A 16,264-nucleotide genomic window follows, 5' to 3' on the forward strand; every position below is an offset into this window, starting at 1 on the left:
CAGAAAGGATTCTCATACCTTCCTTGAAAAAACTTTCCATACTGTATTTGTCCTCTCAGCTGCCTGTCGTCCTTGTTTATATTCATGCACTACTGTCGGTTCTGACTCACTTACCTGAAAGATGCTGGCTCCATATGGGGTTCTCCATGCATTGAGCAGATTGTCTTTTCCTGTGCTCACAAACCACTTCCCTGCAGAGAGAAACATTTGTGACACAAATAAAGTCTGAAACTCACGGACATATTAACACATGGCACTTTCTGTTTCCTGTGAATCATCATTTAGTCAGTAACAGGTAGTTCACATACAAAAGAAATACCCTTTAACAAATGAAACAAACAAACATGAAACGATTATATCTTACATATACTGTAGCACTTATCTCAAGTAGATTATTTATATGTAATATGGTCGTAACTACATTGAGTAATAATTTTTTTGTTCTCCTATCGAGGATACAGCAATGGTTAAGTTTTTGAATTAATCTTAAGTAAGTTTATTTATTTATTTGTTTATCTGTCACAGTTAGTGACAGTATTTCCCCTACTTAACATCTAGAACTATAAACCTGCTAAAATTTAAATCCCTCACTAAATTTAGTGCATGCTAAAGCAAAAAAAAAAAAAAGTTCTCATAAATTAACATATGCGTTACATATTCTTACCACAGTGCGCAAATCTGAGAGAGAGCACACAGCTTTCATGCAGGTGGAGCTGATACTTGTCAGGTTTGGTGACATGTAGGACCTCCACATTGCTGTTCTCCATCCCTACTGCCAGCCACTCGCCTGTTGGACAGTATCCAAGTGAGAAGATCTGCAACCAAACCCAGCGGTTATGTTAGTTACATGTCCTATAGTGTATATAAATGTAATTTACATAGTTATGGCTTTTATTAGACTAGTCTAGGAATTTTACATAGCATGAAATTCAGGCTTTTCTATGGTTGTGTGCACAGATATCAATGAGTATGTCAATGAATGCTATGCAAATTTCAAATACTGTATATGTTTTTCTTCACAATTATACACAACCCAGTCCCTATCAAGCTGATCTGCTAAAACAGATGGCTGTTTGAGACTTGAAAAATTTAATGATACATAATTTAAGTTTGGCAAAAATATAAAATAAAATAGTAATAAAATATATATATATATATATATATATATATATATATATATATATATATATATATATACATACACATATATATATATATATATATATATATATATATATATATATGTGTGTGTGTGTGTGTGTGTGTGTGTGTGTGTTTTTAAACTGTGTTAAACTGTGGCTAGAGGAGATATTACTGGAGAGCATAAGCACTCTTTCGGCCATGTCTGTCTGTCTGTCCTGCCTCACTGAGCTCTCCACAATGCACACTCACCTCCTGATATTGTGAAATGGGTCTTTTCTGGAAAATTGCAGTAATGGTCTATTATTGATGCTCTTCTCCCCAACTGCAAAAAACTAAACTCTAACTGCCAGTATTATTAGTGTTAAAGGGATTTGAGGACAGCACAGAAAACCAGAGCTCAGTCTGGCCTTTAGTGTGAGTTAAATGTCCTGAACTGAGCTTTTAAATTACTGCAATATAACAAACCCCAGGAGTGAAATCACAGAAAAACTGCAAATTGCTGAAACTTGTCCTGTGATGCACAATTTTCATCAATCTGTGCATTTTTCTTTAACCACCAAATAGTAATAATGTGTAAAAGCAAACTTTGTGATCACATAACTTATGCCTGCAAACTGCTCGTTTAATAAATTCCACAGTACGACTCCACACACTGATATTTGACCTGCACGTGGTGACAACAACATGGCACAAATAATCCAATTTATAGCAGTAACTTAGAGTATATAACCTAAAAATGTATAATTGTATTTCCTGTGTACCTGTGAGGTGAAGTCATGCTGCTGCAGCTGCCGTCCCTCTCTCAGGTCCCAGGACCGGACGGTGTTGTCCAGGCCTCCAGTCCACAGCTTGGTTCCATCATTGGAGATGTCTATACAACTGGCCCCATCAGTGTGGCCCTGAAACTGCCTGCAGAAAAACACAGTCAGGCAAACCCCAATAGAGCTCATCCAATCATAAAACAGTGAAAACAGTGTCTTGATTTGGAGAGAAGAGACACTTAAAGTACCAGTTATGGGGAGAACAAATTATTGATACAGCAATTTATCTATATGTATTTAGCAGCATTGCTGTATATTGCTTACAATACATTATTCATGCAGACACAACATAATACTAGTATATTACTGCGCAATGCTGAGACTAAGGCCCAATATGAGAATAAAGATTCAGGAAATAATTACTGTCATTGTTTCCTAAGTGTTTGTTCATTATTGTAATTTTCTTTTTTCAGTCATTTAGCAAAAAAAACAACAACAAACAAACAAAAAACAAACCCCAAAGTAATGCAAACCATTATCAGCTGTGTGCTCCCTGACTGGGTTAAAACTGTTTTATTTTTGCTCTCCCACACATTAATGACAGAGAGCAATAAAGTGTAAAGGCAAAAAAAAAGAAGCACTTGAATATTTGAGGTGTACACATATTTTAATACTTTCAAACTTCCCTCTGACTACCCTTTACTTCTATACTATACTAAAATATGTCTCTGCTCGTAGCTGGAAATCTTTTCCACATAACATCATCAGATGGCATCATCTGGAGGACTTTTTCATCATCACACATTCAGATGGTGTCATCAGGAAGAATTTTAGAGTGGCAGGTAAACCAAGACTACAACTTCTGTAGTTTGAGCAGCCAGATGATGTCATTTGACTTAAACACGCCTCCAGATGATGTCATCTGAGTGTCTGTCACTTGAGGCGGCAGAAGATTTATGCCGTTTTTATAGGTGCACCAGAACCATAAGTCCTTTAATTATTTCTAGATAATATGCCAGAATGGATTGTGTATTCTTACACATTGTTTTGGGCATTACATTTTCACACTGCCAGTTTCATACCTAACCAGAGTTTGGTTGTGAAGATCCCAGACAGCTATGTTTCCGTCGGAACAGCAGGAAAAGCAGACTTTTGAATCGGGGCTGATGGCCAGAGCGTAACACGCAGGTGCTGACGAAGTTAGCTCCGCTTTAATCCGTGGAGTTGGTGTGGCCAAATCCCAGATTGATAAGGTACTCGCCTCGCCCCCGACAATGAGTGTCCGCCCATCAGGAAGGAGTCGACAGGAGCGGATGTAGTTGTCTCTGTTCTGATGTGACAGGAGCACACAAGTACTTTTAACTGAACAAGAACAACTGATGTATTGAGTAATTGCTGCAAGCATTTGCTACATTAAGAGAACGTTTTTATTTTAACCACATGTGATGTAACAATGCAGCGTTCACTCACAAGGCAGTCCAGCTGGGATACAGGAGTCTTGTTGCCGGGGTGGCTGATGTCCCACACCTTGACGCAGCCCTTTCCCCCAGTGTAGACATGACGCGTTGGGTTACTGATAGTGACAGCACACACCACCTCCCCGTGGGTGAGAGTATTGATCTGGCGTGCGTGGCGCGGGATGCCAGGACCTATCAGGGCGTCCGGAGGAAAAGGCACAGGCTGCATTTGTCCATCAGCACTGACATGGAAGGAGTAGGCTCTGGATGAAAGGGAAGAAGCACAAGGAGGAGTAGATAGTGTTAAAAGTTAAATTGGGGAAATTCATTTTTTTTTTGATTGTCAATAGTCAAATTTGATCAATAAATTAAGAGAGGAAACTGACGGTTTTCCACCAGGAATGCCCGACAGATTTGGTGGAAGGCCAGGGACACGTATGTGGTGGTGAGGATCAAATCCCACCTACAAAACGTGAGAGAGAGAGAGAGACACTTCAATTCACAGCAATTCACTGGTGCACCACCAGTACAAAAACTGGCAGTAAGACTGTGTTTGGTTGAAAAGTAGAAGTGCTTTGGAGTTTATGTATGGACACTCTGTGTATTTAGGTACCACTTGGGTGCGTCCGTAAGCTGCCACGGCAGCAGCAGCCACCGCGCTCATCTGTGGAGAGATGTTATGCAGGCCCGTGTAAGCTGCTCCCACCCCACTCAGCTCTCCGTTCATACCCGGGTGGGGAACCATGCCAAACGGCCCGGGGTACGAGCAGGGCACTGCCAGTGGAGTACGAAGTCCAGGAGCTACGAGACAGAACAGATGTTGCACGTGACTTTAAAGTAGCTGTTCTATCTGTGAGGTGTTTTTTAAGATCACTTAATTTAATACCACCTTGTCTAAATTAAAAGGTCACTGTCTGATTAGAATTAGGTCTATACAGCAGCATTGTCTAATTTAAGATACACTTTGTGTGTAAACAGATTATACATAATATAAAACTAAGGAACAAGCTGCCAACATGATTCAAACTAGTATCATCTTGCATTATATTACAAATATATATATATTTGACACTGGGATGAGGCATACAATATTTAAGCAACATAGGTTAGTTATTTAACCTTTGTTTTACCGCTTAGTATGCCTGTGATTTACAGTTAAAGCTAATTGGATGAACAAGCTTACGAACAAATGGACCACAAGGCTTTTTCAATTGTAAATTGTAAATTGAAAAAGATTAAATAAGAGATTACTTTAATTTCAATACAGTTCCAATATTGATTTGCCTTTAAACGTTATGTGTTAAGGGAAGTAGTTAGTTAGTTTTATGCACCAACTAGTTCAGTAATGAGCTTGTTTTAGTTTGACAGATGTTGACAACTTTGAAGCTCAATAGCACTTCCTGTAGTTTTGAACTAAGTGGTTTTTACCATGCCACAATTTTTTGCCACAGTTTTTTGGCTCTATAAAACATAAAACGGCAAGTATGTTGCAACACTCACCCAGCGACTCGACACATGATGGTTTACCAGGTGCAGACCTCAGGCCTGTGGTGGCAGTGCTGCTGGGGGTCGGGGCATCAGAACGGGATGTCGGGGTGCTGGACTTGGAAACAGGTGTTGTGGATTTCTCATTCTGCAATACACACAAAAAACAAAGCAAAGCTTAACGCGGAAGATTTCAACACTAGTCTAACATGAATCCAGGAAGAATTTTTGAAAAATTATAATGTTAATAATAATTTTTTTCATCAGTTTATTTAATTCATGAAATTATAAAAAATTATATAAATATTATAATAAAACTTAGAACTAAAACACTAGAACTTGAAACTGTGAAGAAAAAGAAGATCAGACAGCTGTAAATACCCAAATGACTAACCAAATTAATCTCTTTAGACTTGGATGAAGGCGTGCTGCTGGAGGAGGCGATGGAGGAAGGACTCAGTGGTGCATCTTTCTTCAACAGGCGATTTTTGTCCAATCCGTTCTCCCGAGGAGAGTGGGCAGGCGTTCCTCGGGGAGACACGGGATCCTGTGGTGGGTGAGCACAGAGAAAGATAACAGAGAAGGGATTTATTTTTCTGATCAGGTAACACAGAAAAAGATGTGCAGGTAAACTGTTTTGTACAGTACCTCGTTGGAGACATCCACAACTAAATTGTCATCACTCTTCTCTCCGTCACTTTCCTGGCAGAGGCACAACGAAGGAAGATGCTTTTCATTTTACTGTGATGAAAACAGTCTGGAAATATTTTTATGCTTGATAGACCCATCAGAAATGTTTAAATGAAAACAGTTTTCTAAAATGTGAAGATCCTGGACTGATAGCCTCCCTTTTTATTTTTGTTTTTGATAAAATCAGTGGTGTTCGCGTGTTAAGAACTTTTGTGTCCATGTGGTGAAGTCTGACAGGGAAAAATCATCAAATATGTGTCTATAAAAACACAGATCATCAGCGCTTCATGCATTTCAACAACGCTGTATAATCACAAACACACAAAAAAATTTTCAGGTAAGAATGAAATAGGTTTAGACAATAAATCTTATCTTCAACTGAGAAAACTTTAATGTCATCACTCACATAGCGTGTAGAGGTCAACTCCTTTTCATCTGTCTTCGGTTTCTTGCTGTCAGAGGAGAAATCGCTTGAACTCCTGTGTTTCTCTCCAGGCCGAAAACTGGCCGATGGAGATACAGATGAACTCTGAAAGAAAAACCAAATGCAATTATAAGAAAGAAGTTAAAGAAAGCGTGCTCTACGATGACTTCTAACACATGCACTTGTTAAAATTCATAATTTAATTATAGTTTAAAATTATGTGTTATAATATAATAATATGTGTTATAACCACCAAATAAAGAGACCCAAAGAAAAGAAGTTGTGAGTTATTGGGTGACAAGCACACACTTATAGAAAAATCCAAGTTTTTACATGTATCACCTCGAAATGAACCAATACTTTTCTGCACTATACCAGTAGAAATTAGACTGAGATAGGCTGTACAGCATATATGCAGTATATATATTTATTATAATTTGGGGGAGTGTGACCCTTTTTTTTTTTTGCCAATTTAGTAAAACAAATATCTGGGTTTACTTAATATATTTAGGGTTTGGGTTAAAATATACACTGAGGAACTACAGAAAGACATGAAGAAATTAAAATGATAAGGTTAAGACTGATGGTGTAAAAGCTGAACTAAGACCACGTAGCAAAGAATACTGAAGGCAGAACTAAAGGAGATGGAGATTCTCATGGCAAAATGATAAAGCGATTGAGGAAAATTACTTGTTTTGTGCCCCAAACAGGATGGAAGTTATACAAATGTTTTAAATCTGCACAGGCACAAAGTGACCACTGTGATCCACTTCATTTCCCGCTGCATTTTCCCGTCACTTTGAAAACTCTGCTGCCCGTCAAAACCATTTCTTCGTTATTGTGTCACACAATACCACAGCAGTGCAGCATTCTTGACAGATTGACTGCACCATCATGGCTGAAGTCAGCAGCATTATTTAGAAATTACGTGGAGGGGGGAATTAATCCATTGATGTCTCTCTTTTCTTAATCAAACATGACATCCTTTAAATACCATTACTGAAGGATTAATCCTCTTTGAAAAGCAAAGATCAAAATAAGGTCAACTAAACATCTCCCCTCTTGCTCTGCCTGTCCCTGCTGATCTCTCTCTCTCTCTCTCATTGGGAGGCGCTCCTTAGCTGGCCGATGACGGACAGAGAAGAAAAATAAAGCAGGACCTTTAACTCGACCTTTCCACTAACTCACGCTTGTAACCTTTCCGTTGCCCTTTGCCGTGCTGCAAGTGTTGATGACAAAGATTCTGTGGGGGAGGAGTGAGGTCTGGTATATGTGTGTGGGTGTGTGTGTGTGGTTGTGCAGCACTTATACTTGTTTACATTGTAGTACTGTGCCTGTACAAACAATGTTGAGATGTCAGTGTGTGTACAGGTGTGTGTCTCTTCCTGAGTGAGGCAGAGCAGACTGATTAGATTAATTAGCCTGCAAATTAGCTCCTTCAAAAACATCAAGTCAAATTAATTTTGCTCCTGAGACAAATGAAGGCTTCGCCAGTAAATTAATTCTTCAAGTGCTGATAATGATAGCCCGCAGGCTCCCTTGTTTTCCAAACCATCTGACTCCCTGGTTTTATTCAAGTAATGATAAATTAAGTGTGGATGCTGAGGATGGCCAAACTTCTATTGAAAATAAAAAAATGATTTGGCTACAGTGATGACTGTACCGTAGATGTCTGGAATGTTTTATACATTTAGGTTATTTTGTAAAACACTTAGGTATTAGCAGAGTCTAAACTTGCAGACATGACACTGTTGTACTCGTTACACACTGTCATGTGTCCTAACTGTGACGATTGATTATATTTCTAGCCATGATTTTTTTAAAGATTTACTTGTCCGTGCAAGTTGCTAAAGCCAGTGCTCTTTGTCAGTGTCCCCCAATCCCGTTTACACAAATTTAATGACAAAAAATGTTATTTGACCATTCTAGAACAATACATGGAATAACTTTATGACATCTTTTGTTTACTGAAGAACGTTACCAACCACTGTTGCCAAATGGCTTTGTGATTGTGGTTGTGTTGTTGGGTTCAGGTACAGATTATCGTTTGTGTTATAAAACGCATTATTAAAGTCACCTGACTTTCTTTTTGGCTACCATCAAAGTTCCTATGCCCACTAAAAGACACAGGGATTAAACCACAGTATGAAGCTAAGTAAAAGAAGTGCTTAAAGAGGGCATCTATTGACTCCAACAAGTCCTCCACCTTTAACACACAGGGGTCGTTTGTACCTACTATACTCTCTAATACATCCCAGTGAGCCTTTTGTTGAATTAGTGCCACCCCACACAGATGCAGGCGTCTGTTGAAATTGCAGCCCTTGTGGCATTACACTGACAAAATGGTAGACACAATTGCTTACAATTGAGCCAAAATGGCACCCAGTGGGACACTCTAAAATGTGGACACAGCAGCTTGATTAGTGTCAGGCAAAAAACAAAAAAACAAAAAAAAACATTAGGAGTAGGTTAGGTTTGGGTAAGGCACTACATAAACATTTTAGGGTTAGTAAAAAAGTCGTGGTCTGTCCTACAAATCTGTATTTCCTTAACATCTTGTCATATGTCACACAGCATGGACTCGAACTCCAGTCATCTGTGTAAAAGTAGTGTGTTTTATGTCCTATCCAGCACCTCAATCCACCTCCTGGTGGAGAAGCTACATTTCGCCAAGAGACGTGTACCTTGTTTGTTTTTGGTGGACGGTACAGGACGACGGTCTTGTTGGCTCTGTTGTGACACTTTCCTGCAGCTCCCAGACAATTTCCCTGAACCCCTACTCCGGAACGTTCCCAACACACCTACATATAAACATTGTCAGTCTAAAAGCAAACCGCTTGCCTCCCACGTTACACTTTTGGCTTACCACATTCCCCAGCCCACCGGCAGGCTTACACAAGCTGGCCATTCAGAATATACAGTGCATTCAGAGCACTTTGGTAGCCGAACGGTTACATGCCACAGAACTGCAGGTCAGGACCTTTGCGGCATGTCCTAACCCCTCTCCTCATCTGCTCATGTTTCCTGTCACACTTCTTCACTACAGATTTTACATTAAAGGCAAAACTGCCCAAAAACAAGTCTCGGGATGAGTGGGTGGGCCTTAAAGAGACAGAAGAAAGAGCTGTTTCACTCATAGCTGAAGTACTGCATAAAGCCATTATAAGACAAATAAGCAGTTTTTGAGAATGTGAACCATCCAAAACTATATCAATAGAGCTGCAGAAAAGATGTTACTGTTAATATCAAATTCGTTTTCCACCTTCCCTCTGTTTTGTGTTTTTCCCCTAAACAATTTTGCTTCTTGCTGTGATGAATGAAATGTGATGTGTCCTTAATTTGAGGTCCAGCATTTTATTCCTTTGATTTCTTAGCTTCTTTGGCTCACAGCACCTCCCCCCCCCAAAAAAACTTTTTACCTCAGGGTTCCAGTCAGTTGATCTAACCCCACACCTCTAATGCTTCTGTTCGACTCAATTTGTTCCTTATTTTGCAGCCAGCACAGCATGGAAGACCAGGCTGGACACAGTTTACAGAGATTTTTAAAGGAGCATCCTGCCATTTAACAAAAAGCGAAACAAAATAAAGTTGCAAATGTTGCCCGATGCCAAAAAAAAAAAAACAAGACAAAAACTATAAAAAAGATGTGCGCGGGCCACTGCTGAGATCACGCTGACAACAAGCTGCCGTGTGTTTACTTCTACTCGCAATTCAAAGTAAAGGTCGGGCTAAACTTAAAAGTCACCTCATTCGAAATTCATTCATTCATAAAGTAATTTAAAGAGAATTTGTAGGAACTTTATTGAACAATTGTTCTTTCACATGAAATTAATTTCTAACGTGGTAGAGTGACGAATTCTATAACATCACAAATGCACACACACACACAAAAAAAACAGAAGCAAAATTCAACATTTAACCAATAAGTGAAGCAACAATTAGCTTAAAGTGATCGCTTAAGTAAACTCATCCAATCAAAAACATAAAAAGGCCTTGAACTCAACACGACTACATAATTGACTCTCTGTACTGGCAACAATTAGTATGCAGACACACATGTAAAGCTATACACCCACATACATTTGTCAGTGTATGAGGTGCTAACACCAAGGACGTTAAGGCACAGATGTTCATGGAATTCATACACACTGTACCCTGTGGACTGTTGCCAAGGCAACTGTAGACCACTGACAAGAAGGGGGCTTATTGGTTTCATGAAGTGACTGTTGGCCGCTGTGTCAAAGTGCATCTGTGTGTGTGTGTGTGTGTGTGTGGCGCGTGCTAATGAGAGGCATTCATCATTCTTGTCTCCTTATCTTTACCTGTGATTTCTGACAACTTCACACAAACACACATGCACACAGCTAATCGCTCCCATTATGGTGCCCACGGCTCTGTGTGTGTGCATGTGTCTGTGTGTGGTGTGTGCGTGTGTGGAGGAGGTTATACTACATGGAGGGCAGAAGATAACATATTAAATATTCTTCCTGTCTCCACCTACCTCTTTAACTCGTGTGTGTGTGTGTGTGTGTGTGTGTGTGTGTGTGTGTGTGCATGTGTGTGTTTGTGAGTGTCTGAGCTCAGGTGGCTGAAATAAAGAAATGCTAATCTGCTCATTGAGTATTCAACAAACCAAATGTTTGCCTTGGGAAAAAAGCTCCGCTTAAGGGACTAATTACTACAAGTGCTGCATGTGACGATCTGTTGCACTGCCTCTTTCTGCTTTTGCTTTCTCCTTCCTTCGCTAACCAGAGTTGTGCTTTTTCTACGCTCATCTTTTCTCTTTAACCTAGTTTTGTCACTTTCACTTTCTTCTTATTCTCATCATTTTCAGATGTTAGAAGCTTTAAATATGTGACTTTATTTAGTTAGTTGACTTTCCAAGTATAGAATACTTCAATCAGAATATGCTCTAACAAGTATTTACAGTAGATATGTGTCCTATCATTGCTTCACTGTGGATAATTGCTTTTAGTTACAATTTTTTTTTTAAACTATGAACTAATATCTCTTTTCTGCATGAAAACCCTTTAAAATAGTAACAGTTTTCAGTCTGATACTTTTCTCTAATTGTGGCTTTTACACAAACTAATTTCATTGCAGAAACATAAATATTATAGCCATAAATCCAAAACCTTAGTTTAATAAGAACCTATTATAAATATGAACCTCTTTCAAAGATGGACTGGAGTTTATCCAGGTATTATCTGGGGGGACAACAGAGTTTTAGTCAACCTGCTCCCTACTACAATGTCCAAATAATATCCAACTGAGCACATGTGTGAACAGAGTAGGTAATTATCTGATACAGATACAGCCTCTTAATCACAAATGAAGAAATGTCAGATGAAATATCAAAAAGTAAGTAGTTAGTTAAGAGCCCTTAAGTCCATAGCAGTGTTTATTTTAGTTTCAGCATGGACAGATAGGAAGGCAGTTGTCCCACTGTATGTCAGTCTCCATGTACTGTATCAATGTTTTTTGCCTATAAATTCAATATTATATAAAAAAAAATAAATTGAAATATTGAAATCTTGTGGTTAACGTTAATGACAGAAGAAGCAATTGCTCCCTAATGTGCATGCAGTCTGTTGTGTTATTAATACTGAGTAGTGTGTCGTTGGACAAAAGAACAAATCTAAAGTTGAGTGAGCTGAAATAAAGCTGTGCTTCAAATGTGTCTTTTTTGCAAACAAAAGAAAACAGAAAAAAGGAATGACTTACCTTGACCGAGTCTCTGTCTGAGGATGCCAAGGGCAAGAGACAGAAAAAACAGACTGATTAAAGCATTCACTGTATGAAAAACACGTATGCAAAGACACACACACAAATTTAGAGATGGGCCACACACACACAGAAAAATACAGCTAGAATGGATGTGTATTACTACTTCAAAGGGTTCTTCGAACTTTAAGATGCTTTACAGGTATTGGGGGGGAGGGGAAAATATGTAAGGCTATTCGTGGCTCAAGGAAGTGGCACAGTGTGTGATAAATTACTTAAAGTGATGTCACTTATGTCATTGTTAGTTGACACAAGTGACATCACTGCTCCACGTATCTGATACTAATTTAACACACCTACTATTATGACTGAACCAACCCTGTCTCCTAGAAATGTTGTTTCTACACTGCTGTGTTTTAATAAGGATATGAACATTTTCCCAAATAAAACATTAAGTGCTGTAGTACCACATCTAGTTTTGTGACTACTATGTAGTTCTTATGGTTCCCCGAAGGTTTAAGTATGCACATCACCAATATTAGGGAAGATTGTGGTATAGCTTGATAGAAAATAAATGCAATAGTTACTCGAAACACAACATGCTCATTACCTTTAAACAAAACCATGACCTTTTTTTAATCTTATCGAAAATGCTGTTCTTGCCTAAACTTAACCACACTGAGCTCTGAGTTTAACTCTGGTCTGTGGTCTGATGCACTTCCTATGCAACATATTGGGCAACTTGCGCCCCAGGCTTACACACGCAAAAAGAACATGATGTTTAATCATACACCATATGATCATGGTGCAGTTCCTTTACATGCTAACAATAGCTTGTATTTAAGCATCAAAAATCTTAAAGTATAATTTAAATAAACTTCTGTGTGTCACTGAGCATATTTTCAGCAGTAATTCAAATAAGAAGAGAAGAATCCTGTTGATATCCCGTTGAAATCCCGCAAGTCTGTGCCCTTGCTAACCACCTGCTACACCGGGTCATCCAACGCATGCAACCAGTCCATCTCACCATCTCAGTTAACCATTATATGCAGATCTGCTTCCACACCATTTAGTTCCTATAATTGCCCCTTTTTTCTGGGTTTTCCTTGGTTGAAGTGACACAACCCCCACATATACTGGACAACGGGTTCTATTCTAAGCTGGAACTCTCACTGTCTCTCTTTGTGCCTCAGATCAGCTGCCACCTCAGCCCTCACCCTCGACCCCACTGATGAGTATCATGAACTAAGGAAAGTGCCCCAAGAACACACAGACAGGAAGAATGTGTTCAGAGCCAAAGCCACGTCCTTACCTGTGAACAGCCTGTATTTATTCTCTACTTCTAAACAATCTGCTATGGACACTTGGGAATCTCTTGCCTCTGGAATCTGCCGCCTCCCTTATCATCCCCAGTCAGCCCCGGATTCTCCTTTGGCCTCCAGAGGCCCCAGTTTACATTTTTGAAAGGAGTTTAGTCACCAGCTGGGTGCCACTGTCAGCCTGTCTTCACAGTTTTACACACAAATCAATGGGCAAACTGAACGGCTCAACCACAAACTAAAAACAGCCCTTCACTCTATGTGCTCCAAGTATCCAGCACGATTGTTTTTGCACCAATTACACCTTGTTTTTGGCCCTGGACCTAAATATACTGTACTTACAACTTATAACTATCCAAAATAGAGCCAGATTTGCAACAGTATAAATCATAGTAAAGCCATGGCTATAAAACGGTACAAAAGACAAACAAAGAAACCCTTTATCTGGCACAGAGCTAGGAATAGAAATTGCATTGTCACTAATTCTTCTCTTAATTGGGGTGGGTATTACTTGAGTTAGCAGCTGTTAATTTTACTGCAGCTACAGGGCACGGTTGACTATTTGACTGCACTGTAAAACTCCTCACAGACATGCTACGACTGAGTAATTAAGAGCGGGTGCAGACTGCTTCTATCACACATTACCACACGCTCTCACTCATACTGTACAGTGCCTATGCATGATAATTAAATGCTCGAGCTCAAAGATGAATTAGAGGCGCTCTGTGTGTGCAAGAGAAAAGAGGCATCATAGTGGTTGCGCATCGCTCCCTATTAGGCCAATTAAAATTGCATAATGACAAATCAGTGTTTAATTGCTTTAACTTGTATTCACTCAAAGTACTAACAATTGAGCATTAGCCAACACAAATAGTTATATAATTCACAACTTTGACTGCATAGTCTGAATGTGTAAAATTTAATTTCATTAAATAACCAAAAGAAAAAAGCTTTGTTTTTTGTGTGTATTCAACATATTTAGCATATTCTTGTGAGTGAAATAAACAGTAGAAGTTACTGCAATTTGTAACGAATTAACACATTTAACAATGATCAAACATTAAAAAAAACGAATTAAAAAAAGAATTAATACTAGAATTAACTGTAAGCAGCATAAAACCTAAATGAATCCCTGTGAATATTCTTAGAGAAATAAACGTAGAGATGAAGATAAAGATGCCAGCACTTGCACAAACACAGCAACACCTCCCGTACAATACACACAAACAGAGCTGGCCTCACCTTTTGGGTGTTCACTGTTGTTATCGTGATGTTTTCTCTCATCTTTGAGGGGAAGCTGATGACTCAGAGCAGAGGAGAGCGCCAGCAGGCTGGCAGTACCAGCCCCGGGGGGCAGTGGGGGTTGGAGTCCCGCTGGGTGGGGAGTGAGAGGGACTGGGATAGCATGGCCATGAGATAGGTGTTGAGCCTGAAGCTGCTGCTGCTGAAGCACACACAGAAACACTCATTAGGTCCACATTTTGCCTTTAAACAAAAAAATATATATAATGATGAAATAAACTGTAAAAGACAACTGAATATGTGACAAATGTGCTGGATGAAACCTCAACTTGGAAACAATGATAAAGAATCACACACTGTGTGTCGATTCAGCCTATTTTTAATTTTCTACATATCAGTGTGCTCCTGGTGAATCATGAACAGAGTAAGCAAGGCAGAGTGTGCATATTTTTAAAACATTTGATTGAATTTTTAATAAAAATCTTTTCAGACAATATTTGCTTTTTAATAAACAAAAATATATATTCATAATGAGCATCTTAGCTGGTTATTAGAGAATTTTCAACAACATGTACCAAGCCAGACATTCAGCACTAGTGGCTGCAACAAAAAAAGACTGTCCATAAAGTAATTACAGTACAGCATTTTCACAGTCAACATACAGTGACAATCTGTGATGAGCTAAATTTACCAATGCCAGTGTAAATACACAGCTCAAACTTCTGTGTAGAAAGCAGTCAACAGGTGCCTTTTGAAAATAGCACTATAATAAGTGAATAAATAATTAACACACACACTATCTGCTGGTATGAATCACTTTCAGAAAACCTGTTTTTCACATTGTACATCTTTATAAATAGAAACTGAGCCAGTGAAGTTAAAAAATGTTAACCAATAAGGTCAAAACAAGTCAAATGTCCTTTAGCTTTTGTATAGTGTTTGGTTCAACTTTCCTTCTCTTTACATATTCAACTCTTTGTACCACTTTTTCCACATTTATCTCTGCGAGAAGCAGATAATCTTGTGGTTCAGTGTGTGTGCGTGCCTGGATGTGTACGTGTGTGTTTGTGTGTGTGTGTGTGTGTGCACGCAATACACCCACTCCTATGATGGCATTGAGTTCAGCCATGGTGACCTGCTTGGCCCTTTCCACTGCTTGCACCACCTGCTGCTGATGCTGAGAGGGAGAGAGACAGACACAATGAGAAAGAGTGGGATACTGAAACAGCAAGAAAGGAAAAAAGAAAGACTCGGTCAAATCAGGCTTGGAGAGCACTTATCAACATTAAGATATGTTTTAGGGAACACTTCTTACAAAAAGAAATTGAAAAAGTTTCAAACTGTATCTTTATGTAAATATAGTAATACACTGAAATACACAGTCAGTGTTTGGTGTTTTTCAATTTGTCTCTTCTTACAAACATAAATCACAACTTCTCTAATTTGGAGCTTTCGTCAAGTTACAACTCAAAAATTATCAACCAGTGGTGAGGTTAACAGAGTAAATTCTACTTTTCATAGTACTGGAGTACACACTACCTCTTTATTTAGCTAATAATATTCCTAGGTACTTTTGTGCAGTAACGCATTACTGTATGTGATTTAAATGTCCAGGCAACATAAACAGTGAAATCCCTGGTCCCTACAAGCTCATAAACGTAGCCACATTCTGATGTTGATTCATGAAGGGGTGAGTTATTAGCTGTTAGTTCACCTCACTATTGTCTGGACAAAACTCCATCAGGCTATTAAAATCCAAGCCTCTGACAAAAGTCAGTTTAAATACCATCAGACAAGAACCATGGACATGTCTTAGTCAATACGATGGTTTGCTCTTTACTGGGAAAACAAATGTTCCTCCTCAATTAATATCCACCAGTGATTTCATTAAAGCCCAACAAATAGCGAAAATGCAGCTATGAGGATGTTCAAGCTGGTCAAACAGGTGTGGGTCCAAAGGAGTGGATAAAGATCCATGTCTGCTAATTTTTCTAAGATGCACTGCAGTCCACGCAGCCT

General features: G+C 39.0%; 1 protein-coding gene across 4 annotated transcripts in view; it reads right to left on the reverse strand.

Moving 5' to 3' along the window:
- The window catches only part of LOC137136480 (transducin-like enhancer protein 4), a 34,442-nt gene that overhangs the window by 4,345 nt on the left and 13,833 nt on the right, over positions 1-16,264 (reverse strand). For 3 of the 4 annotated variants that reach the window (XM_067521873.1, XM_067521871.1, XM_067521874.1), the window contains 14 exons: positions 15,348-15,422; positions 14,246-14,447; positions 11,685-11,701; positions 5,943-6,065; positions 5,495-5,548; positions 5,241-5,393; positions 4,862-4,994; positions 3,975-4,162; positions 3,748-3,824; positions 3,375-3,624; positions 2,987-3,234; positions 1,905-2,052; positions 665-815; positions 115-191 (listed from right to left, as the gene is read on the reverse strand). In XM_067521873.1, the coding sequence (XP_067377974.1) occupies positions 115-191; positions 665-815; positions 1,905-2,052; positions 2,987-3,234; positions 3,375-3,624; positions 3,748-3,824; positions 3,975-4,162; positions 4,862-4,994; positions 5,241-5,393; positions 5,495-5,548; positions 5,943-6,065; positions 11,685-11,701; positions 14,246-14,447; positions 15,348-15,422 (1,896 nt within the window). The remainder of the gene's footprint in view (positions 1-114; positions 192-664; positions 816-1,904; positions 2,053-2,986; positions 3,235-3,374; positions 3,625-3,747; positions 3,825-3,974; positions 4,163-4,861; positions 4,995-5,240; positions 5,394-5,494; positions 5,549-5,942; positions 6,066-11,684; positions 11,702-14,245; positions 14,448-15,347; positions 15,423-16,264) is intronic. The other variant, XM_067521872.1, reaches the window with a different exon arrangement.

This window comes from Channa argus, chromosome 11 (genome assembly GCF_033026475.1).
Source record: "Channa argus isolate prfri chromosome 11, Channa argus male v1.0, whole genome shotgun sequence".
NCBI classification, from domain to species: domain Eukaryota; kingdom Metazoa; phylum Chordata; class Actinopteri; order Anabantiformes; family Channidae; genus Channa; species Channa argus.